The following is an 18011-nucleotide window of genomic DNA, read 5'->3' as shown; positions in this document are numbered from 1 at the left end:
GCGGGCAGCTCTTCTGTCACTGGGGGCCCGCTTCCCGCTGCTCCGTCCCGTCACGGCCCCCGGTGGCTGCTCCGGTGCCCCCCGCACTTCAGCCTGGACTTTCAGGCACAATCCAGAGTTCGCCCGTGTTCCTTCCACGTGCCTCTGACTCTCGGGAGGGGTCACGTGGCCACTTGTAACTGCACCAGGGCCAGGAAATGTGCCTGCTGAAATTCCCATCACTCCGTAGGCGTGCCATCACATTCGTCCCAAGGAAATCAGAAAAATAGACTGCGTGGCATCAGATAGAGGAAGGATCCGTGGGGCACACTTTGTTAACTCAGTTTTCTGAGGGGACTTTAACATCTGCATCAGTCCCTGCGGCTTCAGGGAGCCTGCTGTGTGGGGATCAGGAAGCAAGCCTCATCCAACGTTGTTCACGCCTTCCTTTCTTTTCCTTTGCACCGTTTCCCATCAACACGTGACTGTGGGCCGACTCGGACAGTCAGTGGAGCCTGGTACCGTCCGTGACCAACCAGGTTCACAGTCAGCATCATAAATCACCTGCGTCTAGGAGAACCTGTCAATCTGTCGTAAGACAACAGCCCCTATATGGAGTGATGCATAGAAAGATGGTTTGCAGAATTCCACTGACCCGTGTTTGAAATGGCCTTGGTGGACAGGCTGCTTCAATGTGCAGCTTGAACAGTTATTTAGTAAGAAGAGAAGTTCCTTGGAGTAACAGATGGTCATGGCCAAAGCCTGCTTGAAAGGGAACAGTGTGGACGTTGAGCCAGGTGTGTGGTGCAGATGGTCCTGTGGCCCCAACCGTGCGTGGGGAGAGATCAGGGACCAACCTTGGCCAGGACAACCCTTGGAGATTTGGATTCACAGTCTGGTGTGTTTGGAAAGATCTCTCAGGGCGCCTGGGTGGCTCAGTCGGTTAAGCGTCCGACTTCGACTCAGGTCATGATCTCACGGTCCGTGAATGTGAGCCCCACGTCAGGCTCTGTGCTGACCGCTCGGAGCCTGGAGCCTGCTTTGGATTCTGTGTCTCCCTTTCTCTTTGCCCCTCCCTTGCTCACGCTCTGTCTCTCTCTCTCAAAAATAAATAAGCATTAAAAAAATAAAAAGAAAGATCTCTTGAGGTGGTTTGGAGACATAGCCTGTTAGCGGTTGAATTGTGTCCCCCTGCAAAATTCTTACAGTGGAGTCCTAATTCCCATTACCTCAGAACTTGACCTTATTAGGAAATAGGGTCTTCGCAGATGCAATTAATTATGACAAGGCCATACTGGAGTAGGTGGGCCCTAATCCCATGGGACTGATGACCTTATGAAAGAGGGACATTTGAACACAGACACGCACACAGGGAGAAGGGCGTGTGCAGGTAAGGGCAGAGATTGGGTGATGTGTTTGCAAGATGAGGAACACCAGCCACCAGCAAGAAGCAGAAGCTGAGAGGCCGGGAAGATTTTCTCCCTTCCAGCCCTTAGAAGGAACCGACCGTGCCCACACCTTGATCTTGGACTCCCAGCCTCTGGAACTGGGGGAGAACAGGTTTCTCTTGTTGCATCCACCGGCCTGTGCAACCTCCTTGTGACAGCCCGAGCAGGCTACCTCGGGGCCCGTGATGCTGGTCTAGCTCATACGTAACATTCCTCCTGAGGGCCCGTGATGACAGAGCAGGGGCTCCCATACCTGCCCAACGTCGTAGGATGTGTTCCCTGCCTCTGTGTCAGCTCTGCTGGCCTTGGGTACACGCACTTGCTCCCGCTCACAGGTCAGCCCCTCCACACGTACGCGGTGAAGCACCTGTTTTGTCACGCTGCCTGAACTGCCCTGATGGCCTTCAGGAACGTCAGATGACTTCCGGGCCCCTACTTCATCCCTTTATCTGTGCGCAGGAGATGCCTTGTTCCTTCCTCTGCCTTCGGATTGAGTGAATATCTCTGAAGCACCTTTGTTTTCCAAATGTGAATCGGCCCACTATGCCAGCCTTGTCTTTTATGGGGGTGGCGGTGGGAGCACAGCCAGGCAGTTTGCAGAGAGATCTCTAGTTTGGGCAGCTGAGGGCCTTGATGAGACCTTCTCTTCCCCTTTCCTTTGAGGTCCAGGGAATTTCTAGAGGCTGCGGAACTCCAGCCCAGTGGATCCCAAACTAGGAAGAATGGAGAGTAGACCTCCGACATCCGGAGTCTAGGGGACAGGGTGCCGGACTGCGTTTGTCCAAGGAGAGCGTGTGGCGTGCCGGCGTGCCAGGTGGGCAGGGCAGATGCCCGGGTGGCCCTTGAGATGAGCCACTTCGGGTGTGCTAGATGCTCATCGTCTCCACCTGACGGAGGTGAGATCTGGAGGATTTTCCAGTAGTTTCTGCAGTGCCCGGAATGCAGTTGTGCTGCGTGAGTGGTGGAGTCGGGTGTGGACTTGAGGCCCCCACGGCTGCTCCGGGCGGGCGAGCTAGGACATACGACAGCGTGTTTGTCCATATTCGCTTTTTCTTCCACAAAAACCAATATTCGTAATAAAACCACAGAGCAGAACTTCTGTTGAATGCAGAAAGCAAGGTACAACTTCGAGGGAGGGTGTGGACAATCCTCACCAAACCCTGACATTTGGTGACATCTGGTGACATTTCTCACCAAACCCTGAACTCTCCCGCACCCCACCAACATTCGTGTGCATAGTTTTGGGGCGGAGGCCCAGGAATCTGCATTTCGGGTGGTAATTCAGTGATTTTTGGTATATTCACAGATATGTGCAAACATCACCACAGCTGATTTTAGGATATTTTCATGACCTCATAAAAGAAATCCTGTACCCTTATCAATCTCTTCCTATTCCCCAATGCCCACCTCCAGCCCCAAGGAACCCTTCGTCTATTCACATCTCTTCTAGGGCTCCCTGTGGTGCAGGCAGTCAGCTACTTAACAAGAAGCATTTCTAAGGAAAGAAAAGTTTATGATTAGGACAAACTCCAGACTCTGTTTTTTAGTCTAGAGGGAGATCAGTTGAGATTTTTCTGGATGTTGGGTTTGGAGCATCTTTAGATGGTGGAGTGGGTGTGAGTCTAGTGAATTCCTGCTTTGTGGTTGGTGTGACCGGTGATGGCATTGGGTGTTCTGGTGAAGTTCCTGAGTGGCCCACCCGGCAGCAGACAAGAAAAGCTGTCCATACATGAACCGGTGTAGTGATTTCTCTGAGGTTTGTATCAAGTTGTCCAGCTTCAGTTTCTAGGGCGTTGGGAAGAAAGGGAAGTTTTCCTTTTTAGCAATTCCAAGTCAGAAGGGTGGGAGAAAATTGGAAACATTAGTTTGGAGAGTTGTCGCCAGCTATTGGAGGAAACTGAAAAATTCAGGGCCCAGCCTAGTTTATAGGTGGATAACAGAACCTCAAAGACAATGACTAGGTCTAGGATCTGATAATGAATGTGTTGCAGTTCTGTACTGAAACACAATATTCTCTCTACAGTCACCCCCATTTCGGTTAATTGTGATCACAGTAGGATTAATGTGTTTGTAAAGTGAGTCTAGTCCCATTACACTCGGCCTGATAATTTACGTAAGTGCAACAAGAATACTGACTGGTCACATAGGCTCTTTTTAAGTCTGCTTTACCAGAACTTTCAATAAAGAATCTCAGATTAGACTTTTGAAGTCTCTCTAGACCGGGAAGCTAAGCCAAGGACTTGTCATCATTCTTTGCCTGTAATACCAACAGATCTGGGTGAATTCCTCTCTTCTGTGGTCCCCAATATATATTCTTATTAATTAATTTTTTTATTGAATTATAATTAACATGCAGCGTTATTTTCAGGTCTACAACATAGTGATTCCCCAGTTCTAGACGTTACTCGTCGCTCATCATAAGTGTGGTCACCAGACAACATTATCACGGTAATATTGGCTATATTCCCTATGCTGTACTTTTTCAACTCTGTCACTTACTTATTTTGTGCCTGGAAGTTTTTACCTCTTAATCCTCTTTATTTCACCTATCCCCTCCCAGCCTCTGGCAGCCACAAGTTCTCTGATTTTTAAGACTCTGTTTGTTTGTGCCTTTGTTTTACTTTTTAGATCCCACATGTAAGTGAAATCACATGGCACTCATATCTTAAGTTTCCTAAAATCTGCCAGAAAATATCCCTCCTTACTTACATGTACTTACATGTAAGGCTGGAAACCCTGTAAGCAAGGTACCAGGCTGGTTTTGGGGGGCTTTACTGGTTAGATAAAGTCGACTTTAGTTCCTTAAAAGTGGTCATATCTGATTCTATATGCATATTATTCTCCAGTATGACATTCCAGTCAAGGCCTTGGTAATCAATGTTTTAAATTATATTTTCTTATAAGGACAATGCATTACTATTTAACATATGAGTTTGCATATATATATGTATTATATAGAAATATTATATACATTGCATATGTATATATATGTGTGTGTGTGTGTGTGTGTGTGTGTGTATACAATTCAATTATATCGCCATGGAAATAAGAACACTCAATAAGAGTTTACAGATTCCAGAGGGATCAGGCAGGGAGAAAAGCATAAATGTTTTAATTCCTGTTTACAAAGATAATTTATCAGATTACTGTAAGTTGTAGATAGCTTAAGAAGAGAAAAAAGGGGGCGCCTGGGTGGCTCAGTCAGTTAAGCATTCAACTTTGGCTCAGGTCACGATCTCACGGTTCGTGAGTTCGAGCCCCCTAGGTTGGGCTCTGTGCTGACAGCTCAGAGCCTGGAGCCTGCTTCGGATTCTATGTCTCCTTCTCACTCTGCCCCTCCCCTGCTCATGCTCTGTCTCTCTGTCTCAAAAATAAATAAAACATTAAAAAAAACTTTTTTTAAGGAGAAAAAAGGGCTTCCTTAAATCTTAAAGGAGCCAGTGATATTTCAAACAAAAAGTTTAAAAAATGACTATCATCATCATCGGTTTGTTGAGACCCATGTAGTTAACTTTTTGTTTTGCTTGATTCTGGGTTAGCGGTTTTGTGACCGCATCAGCCTTCTCTTATTCTGGAAATCCTCGCGCAGTCACGTGGCAGGGTCTCAGGGCTTGAGGGATGCCACCGTGGAGGGTCCTTGCTATGGCAGATCACAGGTGTTCTGGGAGAAGGATCAGAGTGAGACAGCAACTTGTCTGAGGATGACAGAGACTTAAAAATGACCATGGGTGGGGCGCCTGGGTGGCACAGTCGGTTAAGTGTCCGACTTCAGCCAGGTCACGATCTCGCGGTCCGGGAGTTCGAGCCCCGCGTCGGGCTCTGGGCTGATGGCTCAGAGCCTGGAGCCTGTTTCCGATTCTGTGTCTCCCTCTCTCTCTGCCCCTCGCCCGTTCATGCTCTGTCTCTCTCTGTCCCAAAAATAAATAAACGTTGAAAAAAAAAATTAAAAAAAAAAAATGACCATGGGTAAAGATGTGTTGAAAGCTCATCTTAAAATGAGTGAATTGACAAGGAAATTTGGTTATTTCTGAGGCACACAGCATTTTAAAGTAAACGTTGGAGGGGCCCCTGGGTAGCTCAGTCCGTTAAGCCTCCTATCTCATGGTTCATGAGATTGAGCCCCGCGTCAGGCTTTGCACTGACAGTGTGGAGCCTGCTTGGGATTCTCTTTCTCCCTCTCTCCCTGCTCCTCGCCTACTTGTTTTCTATCTGTCTCTCAAATCGATAAGCATGAAAAAAAAAAAGTAAACATTGGAATTATGATGGATTATACATACAGTAAGAACATTGATAAATTTCTAGAAATTGTATACAACTTCTGAAATACTTGTATTAGTAACATCCACCTGTACAAATACAACTTAAAGAAAGTTAAACATCACTTTTGTTTGACGCTGCTTCTCCAGGAATCCCACATGTCCAGTGGGCCTAATTATAATTTAATATCACTCCCAAATTCTTGATATTTTCCAGAGACCCTCTGGAAAAATTCCAATATTGGTTCTAGATCAAAAAGACTTCATGTAGAATTTGACTTTTGGAAGTTATCAAAAATGTCCAAAGGTTTAAAACTTGATTAAATATGATCAGAGGTCACTGTGAAATAATACTTGGTTATCTATTTAACCAGAGTGACCGTTTAAAAATGTCAAGGGCAGACCAGAAAGTTACCTGGTTTGAAAAACAAAACAAAACCTTTAGTTCTTTTACTATTGAGAAGATTCAACTTTCTTAAGTAATCAAAGACCTGATTATGACACCAGGAAGTGCAGGGGGTTATTTTGACAAGGCACATAATCTTTATTTTCTAGGCAGATTATTCAACACGGAAAGAACAGTCTTTTACAATAATCCAAGATAATTTTGTCCTTTTAATAGAGAAAGAATAATACATTCTAGTTTTACATAGGCACACTCTTGATATTAAAGCTCTTAAAAAAAACCCTTGTAATCAATTCATTTAATTTTAGCCAGTTTCCACACAACATAAGATTTTCTCTGTTACTCTCTTTTTTCCCCAGCTTTTGATACTTGTTTTCTTTTTATGTATTATTCTCCTGTGTTTTTTTTTTTTTTAACATTTTTATTTATTTTTGAGAGACAGAGAGAGACAGAGCCAAGTGGGATAGGGGTAGAAAGAGGGGGAGACACAGAATCCAAAGCAGGCTCCAGGCTCTGAGCTGTCAGCACAGAGCCCGACTCGGGGCTTGAACCCACAAACCGTGAGATCATGACCTGAGCCGAAGTCGGATGCTTAACCGACTGAGCCACCCATGTGCCCAATTCTCCTGTTCTTTAAATTTTGAAATAGCTTTTAGATAACCCCTAAACTAGGACAAAATTGCTCTTTTCTTTTAATAAGGGCACATTTTCATTCGTTAAATACATTTTCTTACCCAAACCACATAATACTTTCCTGTGTACTTTATGTACAGAGTTTATTTCTTTACCCTAATTATTCTTAGTTTCCCTTACCTACGTAGATTGGAATCTTTAAGCCTCGTAACTGTAATATCTAGTGAACACCAGGAAGCAAGCAGTTGTGAACTAGTTGTTACACACACATTCTGCAGTAGATTAACAACTTTGTGAAGACATCACTTCATAATTTCTACAGGCATATGCTCCCTCATGGTACAGGTTCCCTCCCAAATGTAGAACATATTTGCCAACAGACTCACTATCTTTTGTCTCTTTTGTCTGTAATAAGAAGCCAAAAGTAGATGAATCTATGTTTATAAGTGTTTCAGTATTTTATCTTAGAAATGGTCTGGATATTTAATGAATATCCATCATTTAACTTAGTATAACTTTAAGGTTTCCAGTTTCCAAAAAGATTTTGGAAACTTTGTAACCAGTCGTATTTTATAAAACCTAGGCACTGTTTGGGTCGCAGTGCGAGGACAGCGGAGGGGGGTGGACCGGTCTGACACTGTAGGGGCGCCTGCCCCGAGCTCCTGCCTGGGGGGGCCTGCTGGGGGCTTGCTTCTGGGGTAGAGCCCAGCCCCCACCGGCTGTTTTAGTTCAGTCTCACTAATTCTGGGGAGGAGGCAGTGAAGGACAGGGACAGTCCCATTCCACCTCTCCAGCTCTGTGCACAGGACAGTAGGTAATTCCTACACTGCCGGGTGCAAGGGCCTCCTGTCCCCAGAGGACCTCTCCCTGCCACCCTGTAAGTCCTCAAGTGTCCTGTGTCTCAACTGCACTTTCAAGTGATTACAATCCTTCCCATTCAGAAGAGTTCTGGTTGGAACAGAGGCGCCTTTTGGAATATGCGTGGCCCTGAAAAGGACCACATTCGGCTTTGGCAGCCACGGGCACATAAAGTTGGGGGTGCTGTTCCCTGTGTCCCCCTGAAGGAATGGGAGGCAGAGCACCCTGAGGAAGTGGGGAGCTTGTGAAAGAGAAGTAAGGGGGAGTGCACAGGTTGGGGGGGGGAGTGTGTACAGGTGGAGGGAGGGGGGTTGCACACAGGTGGAGGGGGGAAGTTTGCACAGGTGGGGGGGGGAGTGCACACAGGTGGAGGGGGGAAGTTCTCACAGGTGGGGGGAGTGCACACAGATGGGGGGAGTGTGCACAGCTCGGGGGGAGTGAGCACGGGTGTGAGGGGTGCACACAGTCGGGGGAGCGACACAGGTGGAGGATGGGAGCGTACAAAGGTGCGGGGGGAATGCACGCAGGTGGGGGAAGTACACGTGGGGGGTGTACACGGGTGGTGGGGAGTGAGCACAGGTTGGGGGAGTGAGCACGGGTGTGGGGGGAGGGCACACAGGTGGAGCTTCCAAAGACGGTGAGGAGCTCCTCGAGTCGGCCGTACTAACAGACTTCAGCTTTACAGTTTACATCTTGTTGCCTGACTACACCCCTTGTGCTGCAGCCAAGGGCCTCTGCAGGAGCTCTGGCCTGTGGCAATGACGGAGCCCAAAGCCCCTACTGACATTGCACCTCGATTTATGTCCCGAGCTCACGGTGCTGGGCCCACAGTTATTAATATATCCCGTGTACTGGGCTTGGAGGCTGAGGGTAGGTAGGATACGGATGTTCATGCCTTTTAAGGCGCAGTGATCAGAGCACAGGGCTTTTCAGGGAGCTTTCTCTCCATGTTAACCTCGCCCTCCCCGGATTTGGGAAAGTTTCTGGTGAGTCTGCGGGTGGACGCTGCATATGAGGCTGGCATGGGGCCACGCTGGGGAGATCTTCCTTCTGGGACGTGAAATCACTTAGGGACTTCTGATCAAGATTCATTATGAGTTCATTTTTCCTGTTTTTTTTTTTTTTTAATGTTTATTCTTGAGAGAGAGAGACAGAGTGTGCGCAGGGGAGGGGCAGAGAGAGAGGGAGACACAGAATCCGAAGCAGGCTCCAGGCTCTGAGCTGTCAGCACAGAGCCCTACGCGGGGCTTGAACTCACGAACCTGTGAGACCATGACCTGAGCTGAAGTCAGATGCTTAACTGACTGAATCATGCAGGTTCCCCTCACTTTTTAAGCTCTCCCGTCCACTTCAAATACCCCAATTATATGTGCTTTAAAATTTAATTAATAGACTCAGAAATGTAATAAATATCCCTACTGAACAAAAACAAAACAAAACTTATAGTGGGGAGCAGGGGCGGAAGCTGCTGCTTTGCTGGACTCTGGGTCCCAAACAGGCTGCAGCATCTAGAAATGAGACTCCCGGGGAGTGACAGGGGCCCGGAGTGCCCAGGCACAGAGGGCAACCGGAGCCGGTGGCGTTGCAGAAGTCGAGGGACCGGCTGGGTGTCCCTGCTGGTGGCACACCCCAGCCCCACTGCACCCTGTCTGGGAATGCCGAGCCACCCCCGTAAGAGCTGGTCCTGGACCAGGCATCCTGAGCACCTTGTGGGGGCCACCACAGCATCCCTAAGCAGAAATACTACAGAGAAGAGGACGAAACAGCTGCCACTCAAGGCGAGCCTGCAGGTGAAAGGTCCTCAAGTGGCTAAGACTCATAATAAGAAAGATAGCCCACAGAATCTATTGGGAAGTGAGTTTATATCCTCAGAAATGCAAATAGTAGAACATGTTTAAAATGGATACAAACGATGTCTGTTTAAAATTCTTCAAGAAATCAATGATCTCATGTGGGAGGCACCTAGGAGTCCAGAGCAGATGGAGAGGAAGGAAGCACAACCTATTAGAGGTCCTGAAAATGAAAACTCGTCCCTGGAAAAACTCAGTGGTTCACGGAAGTGCATAAAGGGCCACAAAGAGGGAACCAGCCACCTGGAAAGCATGGCAGGGCTCTGCCCAAGAAACTGAGCCAAGAGAAAAGAAGTAAAAAAGAAAAAAGAAAAGCTGAGAGAGCTTTTGGATGTACGACAGAGTGAAAGACTCCAACGCTAGTCCTTCTAGAAAAAGAATAACGGGAACGGCGGAGATGCGGAATCGGGGGGAGAGAAGAAGGGCTGAGTCTCCAGCTAAGGACGCCGAAGACTGAGCAGGTGAAGCCGAGGATGCTGAGGAAGAAGAGAAAACCTGAAATCCTTTAGGACGAAGGGGTGCGGACCGTGGGCATCTGCGTCGTGGGGTACCGGCTGTGGACGTGGAGGGGGCGGGAGCAGCTGGCGTCCTGCAGGGGGACAACTGGGGGTTGCCCGGCCGTGGATGACGGAGGGAGGCCGGGAGGACCTGACACAGAGCGAGGAACAAATCCAGTTGTGGGTTTTCCGGAAGCCCTCCAGATGCTTGGGATGGCTGGGAGCGAACGCAGTCTGCCCAGATTTACCTTTGGCTTTTTCCCTTATTCATGTTATAGCTGAAATGGTTTTATCAGTAGACAAAGTTCGTTTTTTCTACATAGTGTGGAACCAGAAACAGTGCGTCCGTGAAGATCAGTCGCAACCGGCGACCTTCGGGACTCTGCGTTGAATCAGTCCCTAACTATGGCTTGGGGTCTTATTCTGTGACAGGCACTGAGGGAGGTGGAGATCAGGGAGACAAAAGTCCTAGGCCTCATACAACTTAAGTTCTAGCAAGTCAGGCAGGTAATTATTAAGTAAGCAAATATATAGAATATTGGGTAATGATAAGAAAATAAAGAGCAGGTGCACAGGGGCAAAATTCATGTCCACCCGGAACCTCCGAATGTGACCTTATTTGTAAGTAGGGTCTTTGCAGATGTGATTGGTTAAAATGAAGTCATACTGGAGTGGGTGTCCCCTGAAGCCACTGCCTAGTGTCCCTCTGAAGAGAGAGAGGGCCGGGGCCCGGTGAAGCCGGAGGCCGAGGTTGAAGGGTGCAGCTGGGAGCCAGGGACCCCCGGGACGGCCGGCCACAGGCTTGAGGAACTGTGAGACCATCAGTTTCTGGGACCCTTTGCTCTCGCAGCCCCAGGACACTAATACTGGGGATGGGTCCATCCCTGCCCTCCCCTGGGACTGCCCTGTGCCTGAACTTGCATTTGTTGAACTTTCTGTTCACGTCCAAAGAGCCGCCCCCAGGACTATTCCAGGAGGCAGCCACGCCTGGAATCCGCCCTTCCCTTTATGCCCCGACTTGCTTCCCAGCCTTGAAGGACAAGGAAAGCCCCATGCTTTGAAGGCACACCAAGTTTTCTGTGTGTTGAAGGTACGCGATGACAGGTTTCTAGACCAAGAAGGAAAAAATGCCGGCTGACCTGCACGGGGCTCCTCTTCTGACTCCCGGAGCACCTCTGTCCTCCCCCGTGAGCCCAGCTGCTGGGCTCGGCCTGGGTCTCCCTGGCTCCCAGTGCGCACGTTGTGCCCTCTGTGGCTTCCGGGTGTTTCCCTTCTGCCGCCGAACCCCGATCTCATCTGTTGTTCCCGAGATCGTTCAGTCACTCCTGCAGGCGGTTTAGACTTATCCTGTGAAAACTCTTAGAAAAAGTCAATCAAATGAGATTTAAGGAAGGAAAAGGAGGCGGTGGCTGTGGTCTAACCGCAGCCAGGACGTCTTAGGATACTCAGTTGGCCAGTGCTGGGCACACCCAGTGTGACAATTTGGGAGTCACACCCTTACCCCTCGCGTTGAAGGCCACGGCCTGGCGTAGGTGTGGAGTCGGAGACAAGTTCTTGTCTTGGAGAAGCCACTCTGCAGCTCCATACGGTGACACTGCAGTCACCGCCCCGTGACTTTCGTCGTGGGACTTCCACGGGTACCTGCCTGTGGGAGAAGCAGCCTCACCGTCTCTGTCCACGGCGTCTGCCCTCGTGCTGTAAACAGCTGGCGTGTCTGCAGGTGTCGGCGGGCTTCCGGAAGCCGCGCAGAGCGGGCCTTCCTTCTGGCTGTGGTGCTTGGAGAGGCCCAGATCCCTGGCCAGCCTGGAGGGAATAAGAAGGGTGACAAGAGTCCTGTCTGAAGTGACATCACAGGCAGGCGATGCCTGCTTTCTCCTTCCCTGCGGCCCACGTGGGGCGAAGACCGGAGGGAAGGAGAAAACACGCGCCCTTGATGTCGGGAGCTCGGTTATCGGACAGGCTGTCTGCCATCCAGGAGGGAGCACTGTGCACAGAGCCTTGGGGCCGCAGAGGGCTGGATGCCGTGTACAGGAGCTCAGGCCTCCTGAGAGCACAGGGTCAGGGGCCCGCTTCCTGTTTGTGTCTGAGCCCTTTCTGTCTGCGATTACGCAGCTCCCCCTCGGGCCGTCTCTGGCCCAGGAACCCCAGTTCTTGGGACTTGCTGGGGAGTTCTCCCCTAGAAACCGATTCCTTCCTCTTGGAGGGCCTCCAGGCTGCCCTCTGAAGGCCACGCCCCCTTCCAGCTCATTCTTCAAGGGACAATTGCTGTCAGAGTTAGTTAATCTCTGCTGGGATCCCTTGGCTCAGTTCAATGCTGGCAGGGGCAGAAAAACCTGGGTTTTTGTTTTTTTTTTTTTTTTTTGGTGTGGGGGCTTATTTTTAATCCTGTCATGGTAAGACTAACTAGGTGAATAAAGCCTTCTTTTCTGTGTTGTAACAAATCCATCCAAGCAGATCCGGGGCAGAGGCAGGCCCTGTAGAGCAATCACGCAGGACGCCAGGAGACGTGGTGAGTAGAGTGCATGTGTGCACGTTGGCCCCGCACTGAAGTTGCTCACAAGGGGAAGTAGGCCCTGCTGATGGGCCTTTGTGTCGTGGGAGGAAGCGAGCTTGGCCCAGGCTCTGTGGGCGGCAACGGTTTCCTTTTCTATCGTTTATTCTGTTCAACAGTCAGAATCAAACAAGGACAGCAAATGGGGACGGGGTGGGTTTTATCCACATCCGCCCCCTCCCCAGCCCCCTCTCAGGGCTCCTGCTGCTTTGGAGGCAGGTTGGGGGGAGGGCCCTTGGTGAAGGCAGCCCTTGGCGATTTCCAGGCTGCCGTCGGCTAAGCGCACGATGACCCGGCTTTGTCCACTCGTTGGCAGAGCTGAGAGAGAGGAGAGTAGAAACAGGCCTGCGTCCTAATCCGGTGGGAAGCCAGGCCACAGACTGGGAGGGGAGACTTTCAGGACTTGGGGCTGGATTGGGGGTGGGGGTGGTTACACCACAGACCTGGGCATGACTTTGAGAAGTCTTAAAGGTAAAGTGTTTAAAAATAAGAGTCAGCCCCGGGGTACTTGGAAATGTGTTCTAAATCAAGGAACAACCAGCTGGAATTAGCAAGCAAGGCTTCGTCTGTGACGGGCCCCCGCAGCCCAGGGCTGGGCCACCTGCTCCCCGAAAGAAAACACCCCAGGGCTTTCCCGGCTCTACCCCTGGCCCCATTCTTCAACTTCTCCTTCTCTAGCAACTTTATTCCTTCTGCCAAGGCCAAAGTCAGGAATAGCCTTTCTCAATCTCCAGAATTTTGTTGGGTGATTAGTTCAAGGTCAAGCTTGACGATAACACGGAAGCAAACAGATAAAGGAACCTGAGAGACTCCAGAGAGGAGCAGAGGTGCAGCCTGGGGTCGGCCCCAGATCTTAAAGGCAGGGTTGGTGCCCCGAAACACTCCGTGGGCCTGATAGCAAAGGACAGCAGTGCTCCATGTGCTCCGCGGGGAGGGGGAGTGAAAGTGAAGTGGTTGACCCCTGTTGTCCGGGCCACATCACCAGGAGCAGTCTTTTGGGAAGGTCAGTCCTTGGCGTACGGCTCCCATTGGGAAGGGGGTAGTTCCCCCTGGAAATGGAGATGTTCTCAGGCCTTACGGTCACAGTTCTCCCTCTTTGCCTGTGGCTCCCTTTTCTTCTTCAAAAAGCCCTTTTTGTTTTCCATCAGAGAGGAGCATCAGATAATTTTTAATGGAAATTGAGTGGATAATAAAAGCTCAAATATTGATTTAGGTGGAAAAAATAGCCTACTCCATTTCAAAGGGCTTTTCCTGGGTGCTCAGAGCTCCATCTTCTTGCCACTGTGGGTCTCAAGGAGTCCCTTCCTCCTGATTTATTTGCAGCCTTCAGCTTTTGGCTCTGCCCCACAAGAGCCTAGCTGGACCCAGCTGTGTTCCTACCAGAATAGGAGGCAAAGGGAGCCCATGAACGGCCCACTGGCGCCACCTACTGGACAAAGTTCTTAATCCGTTCTTGACCGAGGACGGCTCACTGTCACCTTGTTACCCACTACCTTGCTTCCTTTATGGACAATTCTCCTACTCAGTGGTATACTGAATGAGTGCTTATACTTGTTGTTTCTACAACAGCTGTACTGTTTTTCACTATAACTTAATATCTTACAATTCGCCCATTTAAATGGTGCAGTTACGTGGCTTTAGTATATTGACTTGTGCAGTCATTGTCACAATCCCAGAACCTGTCTGTCATCACCCCAACAGAACCCTGCCCGTGAGCAGTCACTTCCCATCTCCCCTCATCCCCCCAGCCCTAGGCAACCAGCAACGTGCTTTCTGTCTCAGGATTTGCCTATTCTGGACAATCTGTAGCGTTTTGTGTCTGGTTTCACCTAGCAAGGTGTTAAAGGCTCGTTCCTGTAGTAGCGGGTATCAGTACTCCATTTGTTTTTAGGGCTGAGCAACATATCTTGTCTGTATCACCCATCGATGGCCATTGGGATTATCTCCACCTTTCGGCTGTTACGAATAATGTTGCTATAAATGGTCACGTACGGGTTTTTGTGTGGACGTGTATTTTCATCTCTCCTGAGTGTATACCTAGGAGTGCAATTGCTGGGTCATATGGCAACTGTTTAATCCTCTGAGGGCCTGCCAGACTGCTTTCCACAGCAGCTGCCTCATTTTACGCCCCCACCGGCAGCACATGAAGGGTCTGGTTTCTTCACATTCTCCCCAACGCTTGTCATCATCTGACTTCTTGGGTTTAACCATCCTTGTGGGTGTGAATTGTGTTGCTACGGTTTGATTTGATTTTCATTTCCCCGATGGCTAATGATGGTGAGCATCTTTTCATGTGCTTGTTGGCCATTTGTGTATTTTCCTTGGAGAAATGTTTATTCAGATTCTTTGCCCATTTGTAAACCGGGTTAATTTGTATTTTATTACTGAGTTGTAGTTTCTTATATTGTAGACACAAGTCCTCACCTTGGCTGTGCTGGTGCCTGGAACCGTAGGCCGAGGATGTATTGTAAAAATGTACAAAAGTCCAGAAGGAAGAGCTGGTTTGGAAGAAGGTGATTAGTTTGGTTCTGAGCTGGTAGTCCTACCGTCGTCAGGACCAGTTTTTCTGCTCTGTGCCCAGCCTGGAGCCCACCATCGGGGTGGAGGGACGGCTGCGGAGGGAGGAGGGGGGAGACTGGGGTCTCTAGCAGGTCCCACATTTACAGGTAAGGGAAGGAGGGACACCTCATGGATGGAAGCAGAGAGGCCAGAGCAGTTCTCGGGGAAGACGAGAGATAGGGCCGGGGGCCTCCCAGGTGGAGGGTGGGGCTAACGGTGTCTAAGTGATGGCCAGGCCTTTGATGTCCTTACCGCATGGCTTGTAAGTTTCTTTATAAGGGACTCTAACCTCAGGAGCAGATGGAAGGAACCCACAATGCCACACAGGATTTTAGAGAGTCCTTACAAAAATTTTTTTTTTCTAATAAACTGGTTGATCACACACAAAAAATTTTTTTTTTTTTAACTGCGTCATACTTCTCTCTCTCACAAACACTGCCCTTGCTGCCGCTTGGGATGCGGAGCACTGACTTGCCTTCATGGGAAGAGGGCCAACAGGGAAGATGGCATGTTAACGAGCGTGTTCACTTGGTTTCTGTCTTATTAAAATTCTTCAGCGTTGAAAATGAAGTGATTTGGTGAAGATATAGCAAAAACTCTAATTTCCTGTTCTACTACCTTTTGTTATTTTAGTCCAAATGACCGGGAGTAGCTGTGTTGGATAACATAAGCTTTCTTGAAGTATTTGAAAGGTCGAAGGTTCAAAATCTGGTATTTATCTTTGATGTCCCTCCCCTGTCGCCCGCTGCAGGTGACCTCTCTCCTGGCTTACCTGCTGCTGCTCGAGGGAGCCATGTTCTCTCCGTCCCCACCACCCACCGGGCTGTTGGAGAGGGTCTTCCAGTTCATTGATCTCCACCAGAATGAGTTTGTACAGGTAGGAGGAACCACACACACGAAACGCTTAAATGGCATACCCTTTGGGTATCTGGGTGAGTGGTTATTTTCTGGGAGGTGTGGAATTTTCTTTTTTTTTCTTTTTTTTTTTTTTTTGCCTGACAACTTAATTCCATTTGAAATGCCCTTGAGTCTTCACTGAATTAAACTAAGAAATATTTGTGGGGCGCCTGGGTGGCTCAGTTGGGTAATCATCCAACTTTGGCTCAGGTCACGACCTCACGGTCTGCGGGTCTGAGCCCCGCGTCGGGCTCTCCACTGTCAGCGCGGAGCCTGGAGTTGGCTTCAGATCCTCTGTCCCCCTCCCTCTCTGCCCCTTCCCAGCTCGTGCTCTCTCTCTCTCTCACGGCTGCCCGCGTAGTGCTGACACCTGCTGAGCCCACGCTGACCCTGGACCGTCATCAGAGTGCCCATTCCTCCCTTACTGGGGCCCTTGCTGAGGTCCCTCCTCCTGCAGAGCCTGCCTGAGACTCATCCCCCCGTGACGCCATCCCAGGGTAATACCACCTGGCTGCAGCAAGCTTTAGGTCCAGAGTTCTGCCGAGGTCACTGTCAAAGCTGTTTTGTAGACCTTGTGCAATGTGCACTTTATCTCCTCCCTTATAATCCTCTGCTCCATTCCTAACCCAGTGCATGGCGGACTGCACGTGGTGCAGGGCATACATCTCTCGGAGAAGAGATGGAGTGGGAGGGGTGGAGAAAGGGGAGAGGGGGCCTGGGAGCAGAGAGGGTGGGGGCAGGCACGGGCTGTAGCCACTGTCTCCCTGAAAGTCCCCTCCTCCGCTGGCCCTCTGGCCCCTTGACGCGTGAGAGTGTCCACCATGGCCCGGGAACTCTGTGACATCTCACGGGACTTTGTACCCGAGCCCGCACACCATGTCTGACACACGATTCACGTTCAGTGTACGTATGCTGGATCCACCAGCCGGCGTTGGCCATATTCATGGGCAGACAGATGGGAAAAGCTCGTGTCTCGTGCCGATACACAAGCTGAATGGCCAGGCCGCTGGCCCTACACTTGACCTTCATGGAATCCTTCCTCATACTCGTGTGTGTCTTTACTTCACATGAGGCCTCTTGGGTGTTTGAAACCCAACTGGGGACTCCGGTGTCGTTTAGAATTAATGGGGGACAATGTGTGATGGACGTGTGTTGACTTGGGTGTTTCAGCCCAAACTCTCCTTTCTGCAGCCTCCTCAGACGTACCCAGTCCGTTGCCTTTAGGGATTACTTGGAGGCCTCTGTTCTATAAATGTCAGTTTAAGAGTGCAAAACACAATATTCCTTCAGGTCCAGTTACTAAATAAAAGTGCCACATACCTCATACTAAAGTCAGCACAGAGCCCGACGCGGGGCTCGAACTCACGAGCCGTGAGATCATGACCTGAGCCGAAGTCGGACACCCAGCTGAGCCACCCAGGCGCCCCTGTGATTGATTATTATTGATAATTCAATACTACTTGGTGTTGATTGGGCGCCTGGGCCCAGGCTCTGAGATAAGTCATGTGTCGTCATCTTCTCTGATCCTCGCGGAAAGGAATGCTTGTTATCTTTTTGGCTTCCCTCTCTTGTGTGGCCAGATGTGTGCATTTCCCACATGTCAAGCAACTATATAGCTCTCTGGACACCAAGGGGGCATCCACAGTCCAGCTCCCTCCCGACCCACCTGCCTGGCACGAGCGTCACCCCCCCCACCCCCACTGCCGACTGTGGATGCCAGTCACAGGTAGTGAGCCCCCAGTTACCCACAGGTTCCATACAGCTCCCATGACTCCCACTCAGGTCCCATCATTTGCTATAACAGCTCCAGAACTGAGGGAGACAGTTACTTACGGTTGCCATATGTTATGTAATAAAGGACATGATAAAGGGTATGTGTGAGCAGCCAGTTGAAGAGGCACAGAGGGCACGGTCTGGAAGCACCTTCTGTCCCCCTGAGGTTGGGGTGTGCCTCGTTCCCGGGCCACGGATGCAGTCACCAACCTGGAAGACGTCTGAACCCTGTACTTTCAGGGACGCTTACAGGCAGGATCTTCACGAAGGCAGGATCGATTGTGAACCAATGTCCAGCCCCTCC

At 49.8% G+C, this 18011-nt stretch overlaps 1 protein-coding gene across 3 annotated transcripts in view; it reads left to right on the top strand.

Annotated features, from left to right (window-relative positions):
- The first annotated feature begins 3773 nt into the window (after positions 1 to 3773).
- The window catches only part of CNDP1 (carnosine dipeptidase 1), a 37498-nt gene continuing 23260 nt past the window's right edge, over positions 3774 to 18011 (top strand). The window contains exons 1-2 of one of the 3 annotated variants that reach the window (XM_030336748.1): positions 3774 to 3875; positions 15789 to 15914. In XM_030336748.1, coding sequence (XP_030192608.1) covers positions 15831 to 15914 — 84 coding nt within the window. In that variant the 5' untranslated portion in view covers positions 3774 to 3875; positions 15789 to 15830. Of the gene's footprint in view, positions 3876 to 11646; positions 12437 to 14911; positions 14992 to 15788; positions 15915 to 18011 lie in introns of those variants that run through there. The other 2 variants (XM_030336747.2, XM_030336749.1) reach the window with 2 other exon arrangements.

The sequence above is a fragment of the Lynx canadensis genome, chromosome D3 (genome assembly GCF_007474595.2).
Source record: "Lynx canadensis isolate LIC74 chromosome D3, mLynCan4.pri.v2, whole genome shotgun sequence".
Classification (NCBI taxonomy): Eukaryota; Metazoa; Chordata; class Mammalia; order Carnivora; family Felidae; genus Lynx; species Lynx canadensis.
This window is presented reverse-complemented; position numbering and strand designations above follow the sequence as displayed.